This window comes from Macroventuria anomochaeta (assembly GCF_010093625.1).
Source record: "Macroventuria anomochaeta strain CBS 525.71 unplaced genomic scaffold BU25scaffold_44, whole genome shotgun sequence".
Classification (NCBI taxonomy): Eukaryota; Fungi; Ascomycota; class Dothideomycetes; order Pleosporales; family Didymellaceae; genus Macroventuria; species Macroventuria anomochaeta.
The window spans coordinates 114,969-134,030 of record NW_022985405.1 but is presented as its reverse complement, the minus strand read 5'-3'; the positions used below and the strand labels follow the sequence as shown (position 1 = coordinate 134,030).

Below are 19,062 nucleotides of genomic sequence, written 5' to 3'. Positions count from 1 at the left end.
GTAGCAATGGAGGAACTCGCGTGGGCCTCTACTATTGCTTACACGTGACTTGCGTGCACGAATGCTTACCTGTAGGTTGTAATTTTGCCTGAGATACGATTCAGATGTCGTGTGCCGCCAGTACGCTGCGTGCGGAACGAGGAAGAAGCTTATTGTTGCTCTTGCTCACGAGCATGGCAGGTACTGCCACCCTCTGAAATGTTCAAAGTGCTTTGCATTCAAAATGCCTTCTAGTCCTCCTGTTGAAACGCTGGTATTCGAGCTCTACTGAGGATGCCGATGGACTGCTTGTTTCCTTCCTGGATCCAGCCATTGTTGGAAACGATACGGACACGGAAGCCATGCAGTGGTGCTATAGCATGACCCTAGGAGTTACAATGCATTCGGACTATATACGGCAGTATATGCAGCGGAGCAAAGCTGACTACACAGACGTCCGGGCCGGCGACTTCATTCATAACTTGACCGTTGACGTCCACGATGGTATTACGGACATCTATCCCAATTGGCAAACTGTATTGGCAAAAAACTCCAGGGCTCATCTAGGCATACCAGAAAAGGAGAGCTTCAAGCTCAAGGTAACCATTGCCAGCGAGTTCATTACTGTGCCGGAGATCCTGGGACCTTTCTGTCATTCCTTGACCGCGGATGGTGTCAACCTGGAAGTGACAGATGCCGACTCAATGACGTGGTGCTTGTCAACGAGCATGGCGCGATGCTCGTCAACGAGGCACAATCCATCCGGATAGGCCAGGACCAAATCCGCTCGTCAACGAGCAGAATCTAGTGGACAATATATAAGCAAGTAGGAACACAACCCTTATGGTTCTTGTTCAACCTAGTCAATCAAGTTTGTCTCTGGATCTCAATTGCTAGACAGTCTACTCTGTACTACTTATTGTCACCCCTGCTTTTGAGACAGACAGATCGTATCTGTACTCCTCATTGCAGCCAACCCCCATTGGAATCCTGTCACCGTATTCATCCCCGAGAACCAATAGAATAGTGCTTACGAGCTTTGCTTAAAGTACGACTTCAACACTAACCTGTTCCACAATCAATGATGCAAGCTGACACTTGGCAATCCTGGGAGCCTTAGGGAACAAGAGGATTGTTGTTGGCTGCAAGCCATGTCAGGACGACATAAAGGCAGATTTCATAGTCATTGTGGCGTTGAGTAATTGAACTGCGAAGTATGGGTGCAAAAAGATGGTTCGGCGCATTACGCGAATCCGCGCATTACGTGCACGGACACGGTAACGATGGCCCACGAGGCGCGACTGCTCAAGCCAAGCTTCTGCAGACTTGGTTGCATGTCCAAATATACAGTTAATGCCTTGGTGTAGGATGAAATTAGACCATCAAGTCATGTGATGAGGCGGTCGTTCCAACATACAACGCCAAGCCATTTCAGACCTCACAAACGCGGTGCCTCAAACCACATCTACCTGAGACACCTCCAACTGCACCCCAACCTATCGAGTCACGACTTTGCAGCTGTGCACCTGAAGTTTCTCCGGGTCTTGCGCGCACATTTGCGCCGGCCCTCTTACGTGCAACGGCTACATTCCGCAGCTGCCTGCCTGCCTGACCTCACCGCTGGCCGCAGCTTCCCCAGACCCCAGCGACTACCTGCTCCACCCCGCTTTCGCACCCACAACACCTACCACCATGTCGGGCGCAGTCGCGACAGCTCGGCCTACCCAGGCTCTGCGCGTGCGCCGCGAGTCTCAGCGCCCTGGTGTTGCGCGCGTCGTCACCAAGACCAACAACATGGAGAACGACAGCGCGAAGCCAGAGCCCAAGCTCTATGGTACGCACCACACAACACTGCTATGCGCGAGCGCGCAGCTAAACATATTGCGCAGTCTACACACAAGAGGCTATCCTTGCCAGGCACCGCGGCAAGCTGCCCTCGATGCGCGTCCACCTCTTCCCCAACCACTTTCGCATCAACGACTCGCAGGAGACGCTGACGTACGCCTCGCCCATGAGGGAGATCCTCACCGCCCTGCGCGACAAGAAGCTCCCTCACAACATGCTTGAGGAGCTCTACGCCAATGGCACACCTTTCTACGACGGCTGCCTGATCGTCGAAGTCCACAACTACCGCAACAACACCGCCAAACCCAAGGACAGTGCAAACGGCGCAGGCGATGGCAGCAAGACAGCCTTCTCGATTCACAACAACAACAACTTCATCACTCCGTCCCCTTACGGGACCCACCCGAACAGCAAGCCTAACCCCAAAGCCAACGGAGCCGCAGCACAGGCCAAAGAGGCCGGCGACAAGGAGGACAAGGAGAACATGCTCGCGCCTGGATCGAATGGTGCGTCGCAGAAGCAGCCAGCGAGCGGGCCCAAGATTACCACCGTCGTCTTGTTCCCTTCTACGCAAGCACAATTGTCTGACGTGTCGATACTCGCTACTACGCCGGCTACGGACACCGCTGCTCTCAAGAGGATGCAGGCCGCTGGACGCGGTGCAGGCATGCCGCCCACTCCATTGACTGCTGTGCCACCTACGCCGACCTTTTCCGCTGGGCCTAGTCCCAAGCGCCAGAAAATGATGATCGACGACAGCAACGTGCACGAGTTCGAGGCCGAGTTGCTCAATGCAACATGCCCCAAGCTGTACCTGGAACCTACCAAGAGCTTCGCTGAATCAGTCGCGTTGATAGACGCTGTGACCCACCCCAACAATAAGAACCCACCGCCAGAACGCAAGTCCCGCAAGAGGACGACTGCTGAGCTTGCAGCTGACGAGGCCGACGCACAGAACCTTCAAAGCTTCATGCTTGCTGGTGATGAGCAGCAGGCGACTCTCAACACTACCACTGCTGGTGGCGATGAGGGTGCTGTACGCGCCGCAGCCAACACCATGTCCTTTGCTCGATTCAAAACCCTCGCGAGTATCAAGGCCAACCACGAGGAAGCAGATCGCCGCAAGAAGGAAGAAGACGCTCGTCAGGCGCAGGCCAAGAGGCAGGCGCAGATGGAGTCCGAAGCGCAGAAACGGAGGGACATGGAGGCCAACCGACAACAGGCCGAGGTTCAAGAGCAGCGACAGCAGCTGCTGGCACGTCAACAAGCACAGCAGCAGCAGATGTTGCAGCAGAATCAAATGCAGCAGAACGAAGCCCTTCGAGTCGCACAGGCAGCGCAAATGTCGAGCGCAGCCGCGGCTCAGATCTCACAGACGCCCCAGTCTGCCACACAAAACCAGTTCTCGCCCAGTGTGCGTCAGAACACCCCCATGGCAGCAGCAGCAGCAGCTTCTCCACGTGTTGGTGGGCAAGCAAGTCACGCCATGGGCGGTACCTCCATGGTCGCGACTGCTTCAAACCATGCTATCGCCAGCCCTGCTCGACCGCCTTCCTCTATCTCGCATCATCCTATGGCACGTACTGCTAGTCAGCAGCAGGGTTCGATGAGCCGCACGAACACACCTCAGATGATGCAAGGCACGCCTGTCATGAACTCTGCTATGCCCAACCGAAATATGACGCCTACACCACGTATGAACCAGGGCAGCCCCTCTCTGCAGGTACAGGGCGCGACGCCGATCATGATGCAGATACCTCAGTCCCAGAACATGACCCCTGAGCAGATGCAGGCTGTGCAAGCCCAACAAAACCAGCAGAGAATGCAGCAGATTCGACTGCAGCAGTTGCAGAACCAGCAGATGAACAGTATGTCTCCTGGTGGTCAAAACCTGCAACAGATGGCAATGCAGAAGGCGCAGATGCACGTCCAGGCGCAAGGTATACCCAATGGCCAGAACCCACAGCTCTACCAGCAGCGACTTGCACAAGGCTACTTCCAGCAGCTGAAGCAAGCTCAGGCAGCGCAAGCGCAGCAGCAGAACACACAACACGCCATGAACCAGATGTCTCCCCAGGGTCCCCAGAACGCCATGCCCAATCAACAAGCTCCGAATAATATGGCTAACATGAACGTGGCACAGCTGCGAAATCACTACCAGCAGCGCAAGCAACACTTGCTGACGACATTTGGCAACCAAGTTCCGCAGCAACATGTCCAGCAGATGCACCAGCTCGAGCAGCTCATCCGCAGCAAGGAACAAGCTCAAGTTCAGGCACAGCAACAGATGGGTCAGAACCAGATGCCCATGAACCAGGGTATGCAAGGCCAGATGCCAGGCGGTCAAAACCCTATGCAAATGCAGCAGTACCAGCAAGCTCTTCTCCAGCAGCGTGCCCACCAACAGCGCAACGACCAGCTCATGCGCATGCGTCAACAGGCTATGCAGCAGGGTGGTCAGATGCCCCAAGGCATGATGAACAACATGCAAGGCATGAATATGGGCAATATGGGCCAAATGAACATGGGCAACATGCAAGGCATGAACATGCAGAACATGCAGGGTATGCAAGGCATGCAGGGCATGAACATAGGCCAGATGAACCAGCAGCAAGTGCAGCAGATGATGATGATGCGCCAAGCGCAGCAACAACAGCAGCAGCGCATGCAGCAACAGGGCGGAGGCGACATGAACTGGAGCGGTGTGTAAAAGACACCACGTTCGTTACCGAAGCCGTCGCCTGAGCGGCAACTACCGCCAGAGCAATCCTTTCGCAAAGAGCGCGAGGTCTCACCCAATACCATTGAGAACCTCCGATGGAACATCAAAGAATGCTTCAATCTCAAAAGACTGGGCCAGGGATCTCAGAGATAGCACTTCTCATATTGCGGTGAGAAGATCGAGAGATATTTCCAGAATCTGAACTGGGAACAACGAGCAGCCGGTGCGTCATAAGCACCTAGTGTTGATTATTACCATTGTTTCAAGGATTTGCTGTTTGAAAGGCGTTTGTATGGGTATAAGAGGTGTTCTGGGTTGGGAAAAGTCTCCTCAAGATACCCCTTTGATCGAGAGATCGATATAGGCTGCATACTCGGCGTTTGGGCTGGGGACTAGCATGTTGCTGGTGCATATGGACATATATTATTACGACTATCGATTATCAAATATGGACAGGCTACTACAATCTTTACTGCTTAATGAGCTGCAAATCTGTTTGCTGACCCATTCTTGCCTTCCAGGCCGCTCTGTGTGATGCAGCCATATGGACAATTGCTCCGGTGATACCCTCACTCGTTCGTCTGTGTGATGCGGCCGCATGCCTATTTCATCCCGCTCCTCTTCTTTCGTCGCTCTGGCGATATCCTGCATTACTGTCTTTGGTTCTCTAATGTCGTATACCTCCTCTATCTTAGCCTTCTTCGCTTGTTCTCCCACGTTGTCTTTCTCGCGGTTCGGTTTCTGACTATCATGAGCTGAGCAGCAGGCCCCGTGCTCGCAAAACCCAGGTAAGGGCGATCGCTTGCGCGAAGGGTCGAGGTGGGAGAGTATACAGCAGGGCTGAGCGTGTATTTTGGGCTTATACATTGTGGATGATGCGCTGTCTATGGCCGAGAACAGAGACATGCGAGCGTCCTTTTATGTGCCTCCGCCCCGTTAAGAGTGGATGTGATGCACAAGTATTGAAGAGCTAACATTCACCATGGAAGGTATCACCACATACACCAGTGACCTCCTCAAACCGGGAAGTACACGGACACATAACCCCTCCCCGCTTCCTCTCTGTTCACCAAGCCCCAATCTACCTCACGACTCGCATACACAAACCATAAACAATTACTCTCTTCCCAAATCTTTCTACGCATCGATACTGGAACAATGGGCTGGCGCTGCTGCCACTGCTGCTACCACAACCGCGGCCCCAGCGACGAGAAGGCGCCGTGCCAGAACTTCTTCAAAAGACCGAGGTGCACGCATGGCGTGTGTGAGCAGTGTGCACTGTTTATTGCGAATCCTCCACCAGCAGAAACTGAACGGAAGCAGATACGTCGGCAGGGGAAGGAAACGGGCGGAGGATGTGCAGTCATGTAGACTATCGGCGCATATGTTAAGATCCGACCAGCCAGGGAAACAAATGTATTCGTTCCAGTAACAAGAGTGACAGCAAATGCTACAGTATGAATACCATTCACATGTGCTGTGTAGTTTACAAAGGTGAAGGTGAGATTGATGTTCAAAGACAGCAGTAGCGACTTCCTGTTCCGGCACTAGCGCCTTCGCTTGCAGGTGGTCTGCGCCAAGCGCGACTCCGCACCAGCTCAATTTCGACTTGAGTCTCTGCTCTGACGACGACCAGACCATCACTCTCACATCCGACAAAATGGCACCCTCAGCAACCGGAGGCAAGAAGCAGAAGAAGAAGTGGTCCAAGGGCAAGGGTACGTGACCGCTGCCGCACTCGCACCAAAATCCTCTCGCACGCACAAACTGTCAGGAACCGCAATTCGACCACCCACACCCGACAACGCGCACACCGAAAGTTGTGATATGAGAACTGGGCTGACAATTCCGCAGTCAAGGACAAGGCCCAGCACGCTGTCGTCCTCGACAAGAACGTCACCGACAAGCTTAACAAGGATGTCCAGTCGTACCGCCTGATCACCGTTGCCACCCTCGTCGATCGACTCAAGATCAACGGTTCGCTCGCACGGAAAGCCCTCAACGACCTCGAGGCCAACGGTCAGATCAAGAAGGTTGTCGGTCACTCGAAGCTGTCCGTCTACAGTATGTCTCACACCCCAACCGGGCGCTAGCGAAGATGACAGCTACCCCTCTTCCGAAGGGGAAGATTCAAAGAAGAACCTGTACTGACGATTGTTTAGCCCGCGCTGTCGGTGATGCCGAGTAAATCATCCCTTAGCGAAATGGAATAGACGCGGACCTCGGTGCTCTTTTCAGCTTTTCAACGACATTCCTCTTTCCCAGTTACCAACGGCGTCATCACGAACGGGTCTTCACGGACAATAGGGCATGAAAGGAGGACAGGCGATCGGTACAGCACCGCGCCTGTAGGCCGTGTCGGTTATGTATTGAATGAAAAAGATATCCGAACTCAACGATCTGTGCTGCTGGACGTGGATGTGATGTGCGCATCATGAATTTTATATGATGGTGTGTGGCAGAGACCTTGCGGGGTGCTGATTCTTTGGCAGCTTCACTCATGAACAGTCCAGCCGTGTCACGAAGCGCGCTGCTTCGCACATTACGCCATTGCCATATCTCGACGTGATAGTGTTTGGGCTCGACAATACGCGCATTACGAAGGCTCACCGACCTCCCAGCTCATGTACTCTCTAACCTCAACCACCAATTTGATTGCACAATGCCGCCTCACATACATTCGCACCACAAAGCTGAGAATAGGTGCCAGCTGCGATGCGCTTGATCCTGATTCGGCCTTCGAACATTCCAGCAACAGTCGCCGTTGCGACACTCGTCTCGATTTGCCTTGTAACGTCCGCAACGTGCTCATCAGTACTGGCCTGCGTCATGAACAAGCATGACGAAAAAGCCCGTGTTAAGTACGCACATTCAGAATACATAACTTCACTTGATGCACCACCTAATCGTACTTCCTAACCGGCCTGCTCTTCTCCGCCTGCTCGCACAACGACCGCTCAGGCAGGTACTTCTCCCAGCCATTCGGCCTATTGACCACACCAGCCTTGAAGTACGGCTTGCCCTTGTCGCCGCGGAACAACGCATGCCAGCTCTCAAGACCCTGCACCACCTTCTGCTTGGCAGTCCTCTCTTCCTGAGCTGTGCGGTTCTTCAGTTCTCCTTTGCTTGGCGCCCTCCTGTGCTTCGCTGCCTCAATCGTCTCGGGGGTGGCGTCGGCTTTCTCCTCAGGGTCCACAGGGATGAACATGCGCTCCACGCCCCTCAGATCCGGCACCGCGTCTTCGACGAAGCAGCCTGTGAGGAAGGCGCGCGCGGCATCGCGGCCAGCGAAGAAGTGGTAGCTGCCGCCCGGCCCGTAGGTTTGTGGCGACGCCGAGACGTCGTAGATTGTGCCGTTGAGCGCGAGGTAAATGGGTTTTTGGGGATCGCTGCCGTCGTAGGAGAGGAGCTCGGCGTCGGTTAGGGTTACTTGTCCTTTCTGCCAATCGTTAGCAAGCAGTTCGATGTATGCTCTTGGACTTCGGAGTGGGATGGTGGGATGGATAGGGGGAGGGGAGACGTACGAATAGCCCTTTCCACTCCCGCATGCGCGTCCATTTTGCATTGTATCCCCATGTCATACTTGTTCCGCTTGTGCTCAGATATGACAGGCCTGCGCTGAGGAGCGCTAGGCCACCGAGGACGCGCAGGATGTCGAGGACTGAGAAGCCTTTGGATGTTTTGGCTGCTTGGTCGTTGACCGCTGCCTTGAGCTCCTTCTTGGCTTCTGAAGTCGAGGCGGGCGCGCGGGGAATGGGGAGTGTGTCTTCATGGCTTGTGGTCGCGAAGGCTGGCTTGCGGTAGCGGGCTGGTGTGGACATTGTGTCGGTGGGTGAAGTTTGTGGGTTAATCTCTGAGTGTTCGAACAATGTGGTATGTGGGGTGGTGCAAGATCGTGGGTTGTATAGCTGCTCAAGTCAGTACAGTCCTGAGTGTGTGCTTTTCCCAAGCATCGCTTGTAAATCCGTGGAGTTCGTACCTAGATTTGCTCCAAGATCACACTGCAAACGACAATGTCATAAGAGTGGAAGCAAGGACAGAGAGATCAACTCTTCACACACACAACAAGAGGGGTGGAAAGCGGTCCGATGTAGCGGAGATAAATTGCGTTCAAGCCTGGAGCTGTGACAGCCTGCATTCGGCAGAAGAGCGGCAGTCACGCAGATCATCCGAAATCTGGGAACACTTATTGGCTCCGACCTCTTTACTAACTTAGCCGCATCCACACTCAATGGAGGCTTTGGTGCGAGTTAGAGTATCGTGAGTTTGGATTTGTATTGGTGCTGCTTAAATGATGTGTCCTCCATAGCTATCACTGTCGGTCCTATCTGCCTGCTTAGATGCCCGTTTGGCTGTCCCTCAAAAACACCGCATGGCTCATCTTTCGATCTGTGTATGGGTACAATGCAGCAAAGCTCTACTATGAAGCTGCGTCGTTGGTGGCTACAATCTCTACCTGAGCCTCGCGATCACCCTTAGGGAATACCTTCTTCAGTCCTGCCTGGAAGACACCGACGTTGTAGTCGATGATGGCCTTCTTCTCAGCAGGGCTGTCATCGCCCATAATGCAAACGAGTGCAAGATACCTATGGTTGTCAGCAATAATTGAGCGAAGGACTGGAAATACTCACTTGTTCAGTTCCCGCAGGTACAGATACCTGGCCCCCTTCCTCTCCATGGTGATCAAGCTCTCTGCATCTCCGTTGCCTTTCTCAAGTAGCTCCTCTTCTGGTGTCTGATTTTCACGTTCGTACCCGTAGATCTCTGCCACATCGACAACGACATCAATGTAGTCCGAGCAGATCTCATAGTTCCCTATGTCTGTGGGTGTTGTATCGGTAGCTACGTAGATCTTGCTCATGATGTCGAAGAGGTACGCCTTCTCGATGTTACACGCGGCGCAGAGATTGTTGAGTAGCGCTTCGAGTGTCGGTAGTTGCGGTATCAGCTTTTGAATGACTTTGCTGAAGCCCTCGAAGATGGAGTGATCGTAGATGCTGGTTTGATAGAATGATATGGGTGCTTGCTCGTAGCCGTTGTCGCTGAGCTCGTCCTGCACTCTTTGGATGATGTCGCGGAATGTGTCGCCTCGGAAGTCGTCTGATAAGCCGTCGACTTTGTGTACGAAGACTTCGATGTTGATGTTGGGGTACGAGTGCTGCAGGTTGAGAATCGTGAGGTTGAGTCTAGCAATGGCGTCGAGGTACTCGTCTTGCGCATCGATGACCCAGATGAGTGCGCCAATCTCATCGAAGATGTTATCTGTGTCAAACGCGGGGTCGAAGTAGTCCAGGTGGCCAGGTAGATCCCAAACCTGGAAGTCCATAAACGAGCTAGCCAAGCTGGTCAGTCAACGCACATCTCCGTGTCAGGCCTGCACTCACTGCATCGATTCCTTCTTGATCCTATAAGTAGTTTCAAGAAACAGCGTTTCGCTTGGAGGCAGCTTGTGGAACACTACATTGGCTATTGATGACTTGCCACTCCTAATACATCATGTCAGCCGCGAAACTTCACCAGTCGCAATTGTCCTCACCTTCTCTGACCCATGAGAAGTAACCTAGGCTTTCCATCTCTCCCTTTACTATTCGGGACTCGGCCTGTGTGATATTGTTGACTGAAGTCGACCAGCGGCTGGTCGGCGCTCGGTAAGTCCTGTAGAAAACGTTCCATGGTCAACTGTGCTCCTGGCTTCAAACTCGACGCTTGCACGACAGATTGCACCGACGGCCTTCGGGCTCCATTTTCCTCGTAAATTTGCTGCCCAAGTCCCACTGCTGAGAATGCAGATACCTGCCTGCTAGGACGGCGACTCATGATGTATAGTAGTACAGGGTATAAAGCTGAAAACAATGATTGAAGAGAGATAGAATGACTCGTGAAAAAGCTAGGCAGCAGATCGCAAGCGATGTTTGACCTTCTCTTTTCCTTTCACCTGTCTGGCATGTCGCAGTGTCGCGTGCAGGTTCCTTCCTAACTTTCGATGCCGGCCCGTAGATATGGAAAATGACGTGGGAAAAGGTAAACACCCTAGCCACCAATGCAGGGACTGTACAGGGAGAAGTCGCGGTGAAGACAAGAAAATGATAGAGTGATGGAGCAATAAGCGCTCGCCGTGTGGTACTACAAGAGTAACACGCGTAGGCAGGTACTCTTGGTGATAGTACAAGAGCCCGACCCTCAAGGCATGGCAACACCGCAGCGGTAGGGCTGAGGAAGGAGCGAGTGCTGCCGTGCGGCTGTAGACAAAGGGAGTACGGTTGATATACAATGTGAGCAGAAGGAAAGCTATCTACAAGATAACGCAACAGGGTAGGGCAGCAGGAAGAAAATAATGTAGTGGGCGCTCACCTCCATAGTTGGGCTCCGGTGCAATAAGCAAGATGGCAATAGTAATAGCTCACTCTTTTTCTTTCAGCGCACGGTCAGCGCAGCGGTGTATGGTATGCGTTCCCTAGGCTTCTGGACGTCGTCCTCGATTCGAACGATGACAGAGAGCCGGCGGGAGCGTTAAGGTTGCAAGGATGTTCCTTCCTAATCTCCGCGCTGTGAGTGGCTGATTGGGCGACTGCAGGTGCTCTGTGATCAGAAGAAGCACGCTGCGCGGCGATCGAGGTGCTGGTCCGATAAGTGTGAGTTACGTTGTCCACACAGCGCTGCGCGAACACGACATGTCACTCCGGGCTGGAAGCCGCAATCTTGGTACGTGCAAATGGCTTGCAAGACCCTTCGCTTAGGCGAGGATCTTCAGGCACCGCCTGTGCCAGCAACATCCTTCGTCATCATCGCTAACATCAAGTTTTGAACACCACACTCTAGCTTCATGTGGCTTTCTTTTTCCCCCGGTGCCGAAGTCTACATCTCGGGCCGGACGGCTGTTCTCGTCGGTCACCACTGACTCGAAAGCTTACAGCTCCGTGCGCTAGTCAGAACTCACTCGGGTGCTTCTCCGCCGTCCCCGAAAGTCACATTTCACGCGCCAACTCGACGTTGTACCTCGTACACCCTCTTGTGATTGTGTGCGACGACCGCATTCATCTGTGCGATATCGCTGTAAGAAGGGCCGACACCTTGAGTGATTGATACTTTGGTGAAGCGTGGAAGGTGACTTCATTCAGAACATCACGGTAATGTAAGAAAGACTCCAGCACGCGTCCCTGGTATTGCAAGGATGACACAATCACGAATGTTCATGCCTCGCTCATTCTATAGAACCTAAATAGGCTAAAGAGGCTTCTACACTGGCTTTCCGCGAGGCTCACTCTGTCACACCACTCTCGACGACTCTTTCCGTCTATGTCCTTCTGACTCAATAGTATCCTGTCACGCCACAACACACATCATTTCGTCATTGGATGATGCGTTGTCAGATCATGTTCCTGACAAGGCTCCAGCGTTGGAAGATGGTTCGCGAGTGGATAATCCCTTTGAACCACCAGATTTCTCTTGGCCATGAGAGATATTCGAGCTGTCAGCAAGTGCCAAGTTGTCGGATGCACCCAATATTCGGGATGACTCCGGCCCTTTCGTGGAGTCTGCGTCGCTGCTGCTGTCTGTTTCATAATCTGAGCCTTCGCTATATGACGAGCCATCATCTATTCCTAGGTCGTCGTCAGACTCAACGTCAGACATATTGGAACCCTCAGACGAGCCAGATGAGTCGGACAAATCTGGATCAACATTCTCGCCTCTGCTGAACATGGCGCCACCGCATACTGGGCACCTGTTCCTTGCGGCATTCTTGGATCTTGCCCACTTTTCGAGATAGCGGAAGCTGAAAATATGACCACATTCTTCTACTGCTACCGGCATGTGGTTTTCGACCTGATCGAACGGAACACCGCAGATCGGGCAGCAGAGCTCTTCAAACGAGTCCGGGAATTCTCAGACGTATCTTGGTGGAGGCATCTGTAGATGTTGAACGGATATTGACTTGGAGTTGTGGAAATAGAGACGCAGCTGGGCTGGCAGAGCTGATAAAGGCATGTTAGTTCCAGACAAGATACGGGATCAAACATGTGGGAGTATGAAGCAAAGATGTTTGGTTATCCGACAGAAACATACGGTACGTTCTACACACAAACACTAACTAACAAGTTCTCGAAATTCATGGAACTTGACTGGAGAACTAGGATGCTATGCGGCATATCTTGCATTCTAAAGAGGCGACTGATACGCACGCGTCGCTCGGTCAACGAGCCCGGTTTGCGACTCAGATGCCTCCACCCATCAAGATACCTTCATTCAAAAGAAGGCTCGCCGTCCCAGCGGCCAAGGGTCTACTATTTCATTTGCCAGCTCTTGCGTAGAGAAGAAGCGAGCACAAGAAAGGTGCCTCAAGCATGATCTGAACCCAGTGAGCATCCCGAACCTGGCCCACATTCCGTATCTGATATGCATGCTGTACACGAGGCGCAGCATCATGATGACCAACGTCCAGTAGAGCACGCGGGAGGGCCTCAATGGGGTCTTGGAGCCATCGCCGGTATCAGGCAAGCAAATTGAGAAAACAACGGAAACAAGAAGACTGGACCAGAACCAGGACTCCTCGATCAGTCTGGACACCGCAGAGATCCACGAGATGGCCTGAAAGAGCACATACACCACTATCATAAACATCGATGCCTGGAACGCAAAAGCCATGAACATGATTAGGGACTTGATAGTGATCCGGGCTGATTCACCTGTGTCTGACAAGGTTATTCGGTGCGCGGTGCAGATGCATGTACTGCCTGTTGACTAACTTCCGGACGAGCATGTGGGTGTGGTACTGGAGCTGCGTCCCAACGATCTCTCACAACAGGTGCGGCGGCTTCGCGAGGGGCAAAATTCGCAGGAATAGGAGCGCTGACCTCGGTATCCTGACGAGCGCTGGCATGGCTGTTTGCATGGTGCGCACGTATCGTCTCTCTGGTGCGTGCCATCTCGGCTTCCGTACGGACATCTGGACGTGGACCTGGAACTGCGACGGATGCGACTGGGGCGATGTCGATATCTGCTGGAGTGCGACCGTTGACTCCAACATCTTGTTGAACGCTGGCAGGACTGTTTGCTCGGTGCGCGCGTATCGTCTCCCTGGTGCGTGCCACCTCGGCTTCGTGTTGAAGTTATTCTCTTTGCAGCTGTTCCTGGCGTCGCTGTCCGTAATGCTCCAAGACCATTTGCTGTAGGTATCGCTCTGCCGCAGTTGCTCCGTGCTCCATATCGACCGAGCTAGGAATACGTGCAGGCTGGGGAATTTCGAACATCACTGCAAGACACGTAGGGCACTTGTTTCGGCCGGGGCTTCCGGATTCGACCAACTTTCCGACACATTTGACACCAAAGACATGGCGCATCCGTCTACTGTGACAGGTAAATCGATACTGCTGAAAGAGTCTTCGCAGCTAGGGCAGGTAAGTTCTTGGAGTGAGGCGAGAAATTGTTGCTTTGAGTTAGTCGGTGGCATGTTGAATGCTCTGTGGTTTTTATGAATGTGCTTAAGGGGAAATTGGAATTCGTTTTCGTATTGACTGCTCACTTGGAATTGGAAATACTGACAAGTGAAAGACAGCTAGAGACACACTTTCACTCATACAGAATCTGTTGGTAGTCCATCGCCTACGGTACGTGTTTGTTACATATTGACTCAGCTTTGTTTCAGCCTTCCAGCATACGGATCAGATCCCGAACCACACCAAATCATCCTCCTCATGCACCGGCACGGTATGACCCACACCTCTCGCCTCATACCCGATCAACTTACTTCCATCACCATACACAATCTTCGTGTACCCTGCCTCTGGTATGTTTGTCTCATTTCTCGCAAACCCCAGCCCTTGCACGCCCGACCATTGCTTCAACTGTTCGCCCAAATTTGGCAGCTTCACAAGCGTATCCGCGGTTCCATGCCACGTTGCCAACTTGGGATACTTACCGCTGTACCCAGAGTACATTGCCTTCGCTATACTCACCCACTCAGCCTGGCTCTTAATGTTTAGACCGTTGGCGCACTTCGGATCTGCTGAGATGGGGCTTGCGCCAGGACTGCCAGCCAGACAGCCAGCAGGGACACCAGAATAACATGTCGCAGCCGCAAACACATCCGGATAGGTTGCCATGAGTACGTTGGTCATCATGCACCCTGAGCTCGAACCTGTGACAAACACTCTCGCGGCGTCGGCGGAGTACTTGGCGATGGTGTAGTTTACCATGGACACAAGGCCTTGGTTGTCGCCGCCGGCGTTGCGTGAGAGGCCTTTGGCCGTGTTGACTTCCCAGCAGTTGGAGTCGCGTTTGGAAGAGGGGAAGATGGTTATGAAGCCTATCTGCTCAGAGAGGGTGTTGTAGGTTGTTTGGAGAGCATAGGCTTCGCCGCTGCCAAAGCAGCCATGGAGCTGGGCTAGTGTTAGTTGGTGTCGTGAGAGGTGGTAGTCGGCTTACGGCAAGGATTATGGCGGGTTTTGGTGCGAGCTTAGCTGGTACATTGATGTTCATTTGAAGGTTTGTCGGGTTGTTGCCAAAGTTTGTGACACGAGTGAGGGCGCCATTGACGGTCACAAGTGCGGCACTGAGGCTGATGAGAAAAGAGGTGGAAAAATACATTTTTAGCGGTAAGCCTTAATGGTAGAGCTCCTGGGCGTCGTCTTGAGTATATGGACACTGCAAAGCACAGCATACTTATATATCTTACGAGAAGCCTGATGGAAAGTTGCACATGCTCGATGATCTGCCGTCGTCTGTTCCCGTTGCCGGTGTCCCCATTTCGCATATGCAGAAGTGGAATTTGCACACTCACAACGGGCAGATCCTAACATTAGCCCAATAATATGCCTGCAGCAATCAAGATGTTCTTGAATGCCAAGAGGTGTTTCAACGAACATGGAATCATCCAACCAATCCTAAGAGGTGGCCACTGAATGCAGCCGAGGCTATATAGAGAAGGAGCAAGGATCGGTACATCACCCCAGTTTCCTCATGCGGTCCGCAAGAGTTTCATGACTGCCGAGTTTTAGGTTTGAACTTCAAGGAAAACGCACTCCGTCTCTGGAGGCCTTTGACGCATCGTCAAACAGACTTTCGCCTCGTTGGCAAGCTGTCAGGGCTAATGCCTTCTGCAACACAGGCAATCATGCAGTGAAATCGAAGCTCATACTCCGAAATTGTGAATGCTAGACAGTTTGGAGAAGATGCTCTACCTCGCTTAGCTTACGGTAGAGTACGCCTCGTGCACTCGTACTTATTCTTGTTGCGGTATTGGTTGGTCCATACAAGGTCTGACTGTACCCCTGACAGACTACCCTAGTCTAGTGTGACCGGTCACTGGCCTGAGGTTAGGTATATAGTCGTTATAGGTCGACCTGGCCGCCGTCGGGGTTGGCTTCACAGCGTTGAATCTCTTTCACATCCGTAGTTCAGAAAGAGACGAATCATCACACAATGCTTCAAAACTGTTCCCATTGATAGCACGGCTTCGATGCCGGCGCGATCGATTATACCAAGATCCACGATTAGCGAGCCCCACACGAACCAGTCAAACAAGTTGAGGCCCGCCCATACGATGAACCCGGTCATACCGATTGCAAGAATCAGGGCGCCGACTGACCAGCTGTAGAACAATCAGATACTGTTCAGGAACAAGAGTAGGAGGACGGCTTACTACGGATGCTCTTTGGCATGGTACCGCACAGCTTCGATTGGCCGAAGAACTGTGGAATGACCTCCAGAGCCGTAATACACATGCAGAAAGCTCGTTCGGTGCGTACCTTCCGTCGTTCCTACAGGGCGGTACAGTATAAATTGGGCAGATTGCTCATATAACCAGAACCATTACTATGTCACTCCAGAGCAAGCAGGTCTTGGCCAGGTGCCGCCGGCATATGCGTGACATGCACGTATCCCCTGACAACGAGCCGCGACAATAGTTCGTGCACCACCACCTTTGATAGAGTTGCAAGGTTCGAAGTCTATGCCCTCATCGATCGGAATGCCCTTTGTCGCAAATGGTTCTCATGGACAGGCCGTAGCCTCACAGAACGAATTCCAACCTCGACCACAGCCTCAGTTACAACCACAGCAACAGCCACACGGAACAACTTCTGCTCTTGCACAGCAGCAAGTATTCAGTATCAGCCCACGTCAAGCTAGTTTGTTCGGTACGGGCTCCAGTAACAATTCAACGCATATGCCATGATAAAAGTATCATATCTTATTTTCAACCTAGTGACAGATAGTAAATAAATATATATTGAATCTATGAACAATTCTAATTAGATTAATATTAGCAGTCTATTATGTAGCGGCGTGGGCCGCTGTAGAATACTGATAGCTACGGTAAACGATAACGTAGGACTATCGGGTCGATGGAATACTGCGCCGAGTTGCTATCTAGTGAGGAGAAGACGACTATATACTGGCTCTGGAACATGCTAGTCCAGAACAGTCTAAGCAAAGGTAATAGGGTCTTGTATGGACCGACTAATACCGCAACATATTATAACACCATTGGGGTACCGCATTGTGCAGGGCCCCACGAAGGAGCTCCCTCATAATACGGAATACTCTGAACTCCTAGGGGACATTGGTCCGCCGCTGTACTGCCCGGTTGCACAGAAATCTGGCAGTTTGTCCCCTCGTAGTATTGTCTCCAATAAGTGCAACCTGGAGTGCTGTGGCAGGCCTGGCAACACTGTTCCATGGTGAACTCGCCCGGAAGATCCTTTATAACGTTCTGAGGGACGATATCGAACGTAGCCCAGGTCATATAAGGGCCGGCACAAGCAGCTGGTATCGGTGATGGAGATGGTGTGGAACTGGAAGCACTGGAGGATGTCGGTAGGCTTGATACAATCTGAGAGGACACAGAAGGGATATCGCTAGTAGGTGAGACACTGGCCGAAGGGGACATAGAAGGAGCATCGCTGGCCGAAGGGGACATAGAAGGAGCATCGCTGGCCGAAGGGGACATAGAAGGAGTATCGCTGGCCGAAGGGGACATAGAAGGAGCATCGCTGGCCGAAGGGGACATAGAAGGAGCATCGCTGGTAGGTAAGACGATAGCCGAAGAGAACGTAGAAGGGACTTCGATAGTAGGTGCGATGCTAACCGAAGATGTCGAAGAAATCTGCAGTGAGCTAATTTCCGAGCTCGAAGCTGAGCTCGATGAAGAACTGACTGCGGTACTCGACAAAGTCGTCGTTGAACTCAAAGACGAGCTGGAGGTTGAGCTAGACACAACCGACGACTGGGAGCTGGAATGTGGGACGCTGGACGAAGCGGTACGGATGGATGACGTTGTATGAATAGACGAAGGTGTACGGGTGGATGAGGCGACGCCACCGTAGGGAGTCGCGCTTGAAGAACACTTGGTACCAGTCGATTTCGCAGAAGTCGAAGATTTCCTGGCAACAGAAGGAGAAGAAACCGCGCGGCAACTTCCAAACTTAGGATTACAGCCTATCCCGCAATACGCAGATGTCGACCCACAGTATCCGTATTGCGAACAGCAGCTACCAAACGCGCTGTCCTTGCACGTCTGTCCGGAACTCTTGCCACACGCGCCGTTCTTCGAGCGTGTGAGACCAGTCGTCTTTCCTTGGTCGGCGCAGGTTCCATAGCTGGACTGGCATCCTTTCGAGGGGGAACAGTAATCGGCGCTGCTTCCACAGTAGCCGTACTGCGAGCAGCAGTTGCCAAACGCGCTGTTTAGACAGGTTTTTCCGCCGCCAGAGCTGCCGCAGCGAGCATTCGTTGAGATGGCGGCGGCATCGGCGGAAAGAATAAGACTTAGCGTCGAAGTAAGAATTACAGAGAGACGCATTTTAGATATCGCGTAGAGCAGAGGTGCTCTAGAAAGTCGATTAAAGGAGTGCGATTAGAGTACGATTAGGGCAAAGAGCGACAGACAGTAGAAAGATTGATACTGGTGTTAAAAAAAAGACTACAACAGTCGCTATATATGTTGCGCGAATATATACCCCTCAACACTAGGGCGAATCTTAGCCACAAAGCTAGAATGCAACGTGCGTGCGAAAGTCAATAGTGCTGAATTATTTGGAACTAAACAATCTAATTTGCATCTTCAGCTGCTGCATCTCCTGTTTGTATGCGCCACAGTTTGTTTGTATTCAGCCTCGAAGCATTGTACGATGTTTCAAGCGAGGCGCTAACCTCACTATGGATATGAGGCTGAACTTGGCACTATTCGCAAGATTCAGCTAGGTTGTAACTAGACTGGGTGTTCGGCCAGACCGACACCCCTTTTGCTAGCGAACACTCTAGCCCTAGAGGACGATGCTGAAATTCCTAGGGCAAGGAAATAATGAAGGAGTAGCACACAGCAGCCCGCAGAATCTGGTCTGGACTTGAGTCAGTGAGCCCACCACATTCTGAAGAAAGCAGCTTGGTTCCCCCTTAACGCCTCTCCTACTCTCGTCGAATACACGTACTTGCTGGTACTGGAAGGCAGACGTGCGCCAACTCAACCACATGCGTTGGAGGCGGAAATCCTGCCCCGGGGACGGATGTGGACCAAACAG

General features: G+C 52.5%; 9 protein-coding genes across 9 annotated transcripts; 3 read left to right on the top strand and 6 right to left on the bottom strand.

Moving 5' to 3' along the window:
* The first annotated feature begins 1,456 nt into the window (after positions 1–1,456).
* Positions 1,457–5,005, top strand: BU25DRAFT_452018 (uncharacterized protein). The gene is made up of 2 exons (XM_033709777.1): positions 1,457–1,813; positions 1,869–5,005. Exons 1-2 carry the CDS (start codon positions 1,672–1,674, stop codon positions 4,532–4,534), a joined length of 2,808 nt encoding a protein of 935 aa, XP_033556687.1. The 5' UTR covers positions 1,457–1,671; the 3' UTR covers positions 4,535–5,005.
* A 391-nt stretch (positions 5,006–5,396) lies between these two features.
* BU25DRAFT_415220 (uncharacterized protein) lies at positions 5,397–6,029 on the top strand. The gene has a single exon (XM_033707494.1). The coding sequence runs from the start codon at positions 5,529–5,531 to the stop codon at positions 5,976–5,978; it is 450 nt and encodes a 149-aa protein (XP_033556686.1). The 5' UTR covers positions 5,397–5,528; the 3' UTR covers positions 5,979–6,029.
* Positions 6,030–6,206: 177 nt separating this feature from the next.
* On the top strand, positions 6,207–6,800 carry BU25DRAFT_495018 (putative 40S ribosomal protein S25; the record flags this gene model as incomplete). Its single annotated transcript, XM_033711822.1, has 3 exons — positions 6,207–6,264; positions 6,401–6,610; positions 6,709–6,800. The coding sequence occupies 3 exons, from the start codon at positions 6,207–6,209 to the stop codon at positions 6,732–6,734; spliced, it is 294 nt and encodes a 97-aa protein (XP_033556685.1). The 3' UTR covers positions 6,735–6,800.
* Positions 6,801–7,066: 266 nt separating this feature from the next.
* BU25DRAFT_377646 (uncharacterized protein) lies at positions 7,067–8,675 on the bottom strand. Its single transcript, XM_033704150.1, has 3 exons — positions 8,526–8,675; positions 8,071–8,454; positions 7,067–7,985 (listed from the first exon to the last, which is right to left on the bottom strand). The coding sequence occupies exons 2-3, from the start codon at positions 8,365–8,367 to the stop codon at positions 7,449–7,451; spliced, it is 834 nt and encodes a 277-aa protein (XP_033556684.1). The 5' UTR covers positions 8,368–8,454; positions 8,526–8,675; the 3' UTR covers positions 7,067–7,448.
* A 291-nt stretch (positions 8,676–8,966) lies between these two features.
* Positions 8,967–10,219, bottom strand: BU25DRAFT_352237 (ras-related GTP-binding protein-like protein C; the record flags this gene model as incomplete). Its single annotated transcript, XM_033703397.1, has 4 exons — positions 8,967–9,132; positions 9,178–9,879; positions 9,931–10,032; positions 10,083–10,219. The coding sequence occupies 4 exons, from the start codon at positions 10,217–10,219 to the stop codon at positions 8,967–8,969; spliced, it is 1,107 nt and encodes a 368-aa protein (XP_033556683.1).
* Positions 10,220–11,917: 1,698 nt separating this feature from the next.
* Positions 11,918–12,358, bottom strand: BU25DRAFT_425657 (uncharacterized protein; the record flags this gene model as incomplete). The annotated part of the gene is made up of 1 exon (XM_033708366.1): positions 11,918–12,358. The coding sequence occupies one exon, from the start codon at positions 12,356–12,358 to the stop codon at positions 11,918–11,920; it is 441 nt and encodes a 146-aa protein (XP_033556682.1).
* Positions 12,359–13,245: 887 nt separating this feature from the next.
* BU25DRAFT_425656 (uncharacterized protein) lies at positions 13,246–13,877 on the bottom strand (the record flags this gene model as incomplete). The annotated part of the gene is made up of 2 exons (XM_033708365.1): positions 13,246–13,640; positions 13,850–13,877. The coding sequence occupies 2 exons, from the start codon at positions 13,875–13,877 to the stop codon at positions 13,246–13,248; spliced, it is 423 nt and encodes a 140-aa protein (XP_033556681.1).
* Positions 13,756–15,130, bottom strand: BU25DRAFT_480491 (carbohydrate esterase family 1 protein; the record flags this gene model as incomplete). Its single annotated transcript, XM_033711053.1, has 2 exons — positions 13,756–14,922; positions 14,969–15,130. The coding sequence occupies 2 exons, from the start codon at positions 15,128–15,130 to the stop codon at positions 14,206–14,208; spliced, it is 879 nt and encodes a 292-aa protein (XP_033556680.1). The 3' UTR covers positions 13,756–14,205.
* Positions 15,131–16,858: 1,728 nt separating this feature from the next.
* On the bottom strand, positions 16,859–18,439 carry BU25DRAFT_415214 (carbohydrate-binding module family 18 protein). The gene has a single exon (XM_033707493.1). The coding sequence runs from the start codon at positions 18,342–18,344 to the stop codon at positions 17,019–17,021; it is 1,326 nt and encodes a 441-aa protein (XP_033556679.1). The 5' UTR covers positions 18,345–18,439; the 3' UTR covers positions 16,859–17,018.
* Between the last annotated feature and the right edge of the window lie 623 nt (positions 18,440–19,062).

What these genes read in the sequence shown, in the direction of transcription:
- BU25DRAFT_452018 (XM_033709777.1), top strand. Translation starts at nt 1,672, where the DNA reads ATGTCGGGCGCAGTCGCGACAGCTCGGCCTACCCAGGCTCTGCGCGTG. An exon ending in GCCAGAGCCCAAGCTCTATG is followed by an intron (nt 1,814 to 1,868) that starts GTACGCACCACA and finishes CATATTGCGCAG; the next exon opens with TCTACACACAAGAGGCTATC.
- BU25DRAFT_415220 (XM_033707494.1), top strand. Translation starts at nt 5,529, where the DNA reads ATGGAAGGTATCACCACATACACCAGTGACCTCCTCAAACCGGGAAGT.
- BU25DRAFT_377646 (XM_033704150.1), bottom strand. Translation starts at nt 8,367, where the DNA reads ATGTCCACACCAGCCCGCTACCGCAAGCCAGCCTTCGCGACCACAAGC. An exon ending in GGGAGTGGAAAGGGCTATTC is followed by an intron (nt 7,986 to 8,070) that starts GTACGTCTCCCC and finishes AACGATTGGCAG; the next exon opens with AAAGGACAAGTAACCCTAAC.
- BU25DRAFT_415214 (XM_033707493.1), bottom strand. Translation starts at nt 18,344, where the DNA reads ATGCGTCTCTCTGTAATTCTTACTTCGACGCTAAGTCTTATTCTTTCC.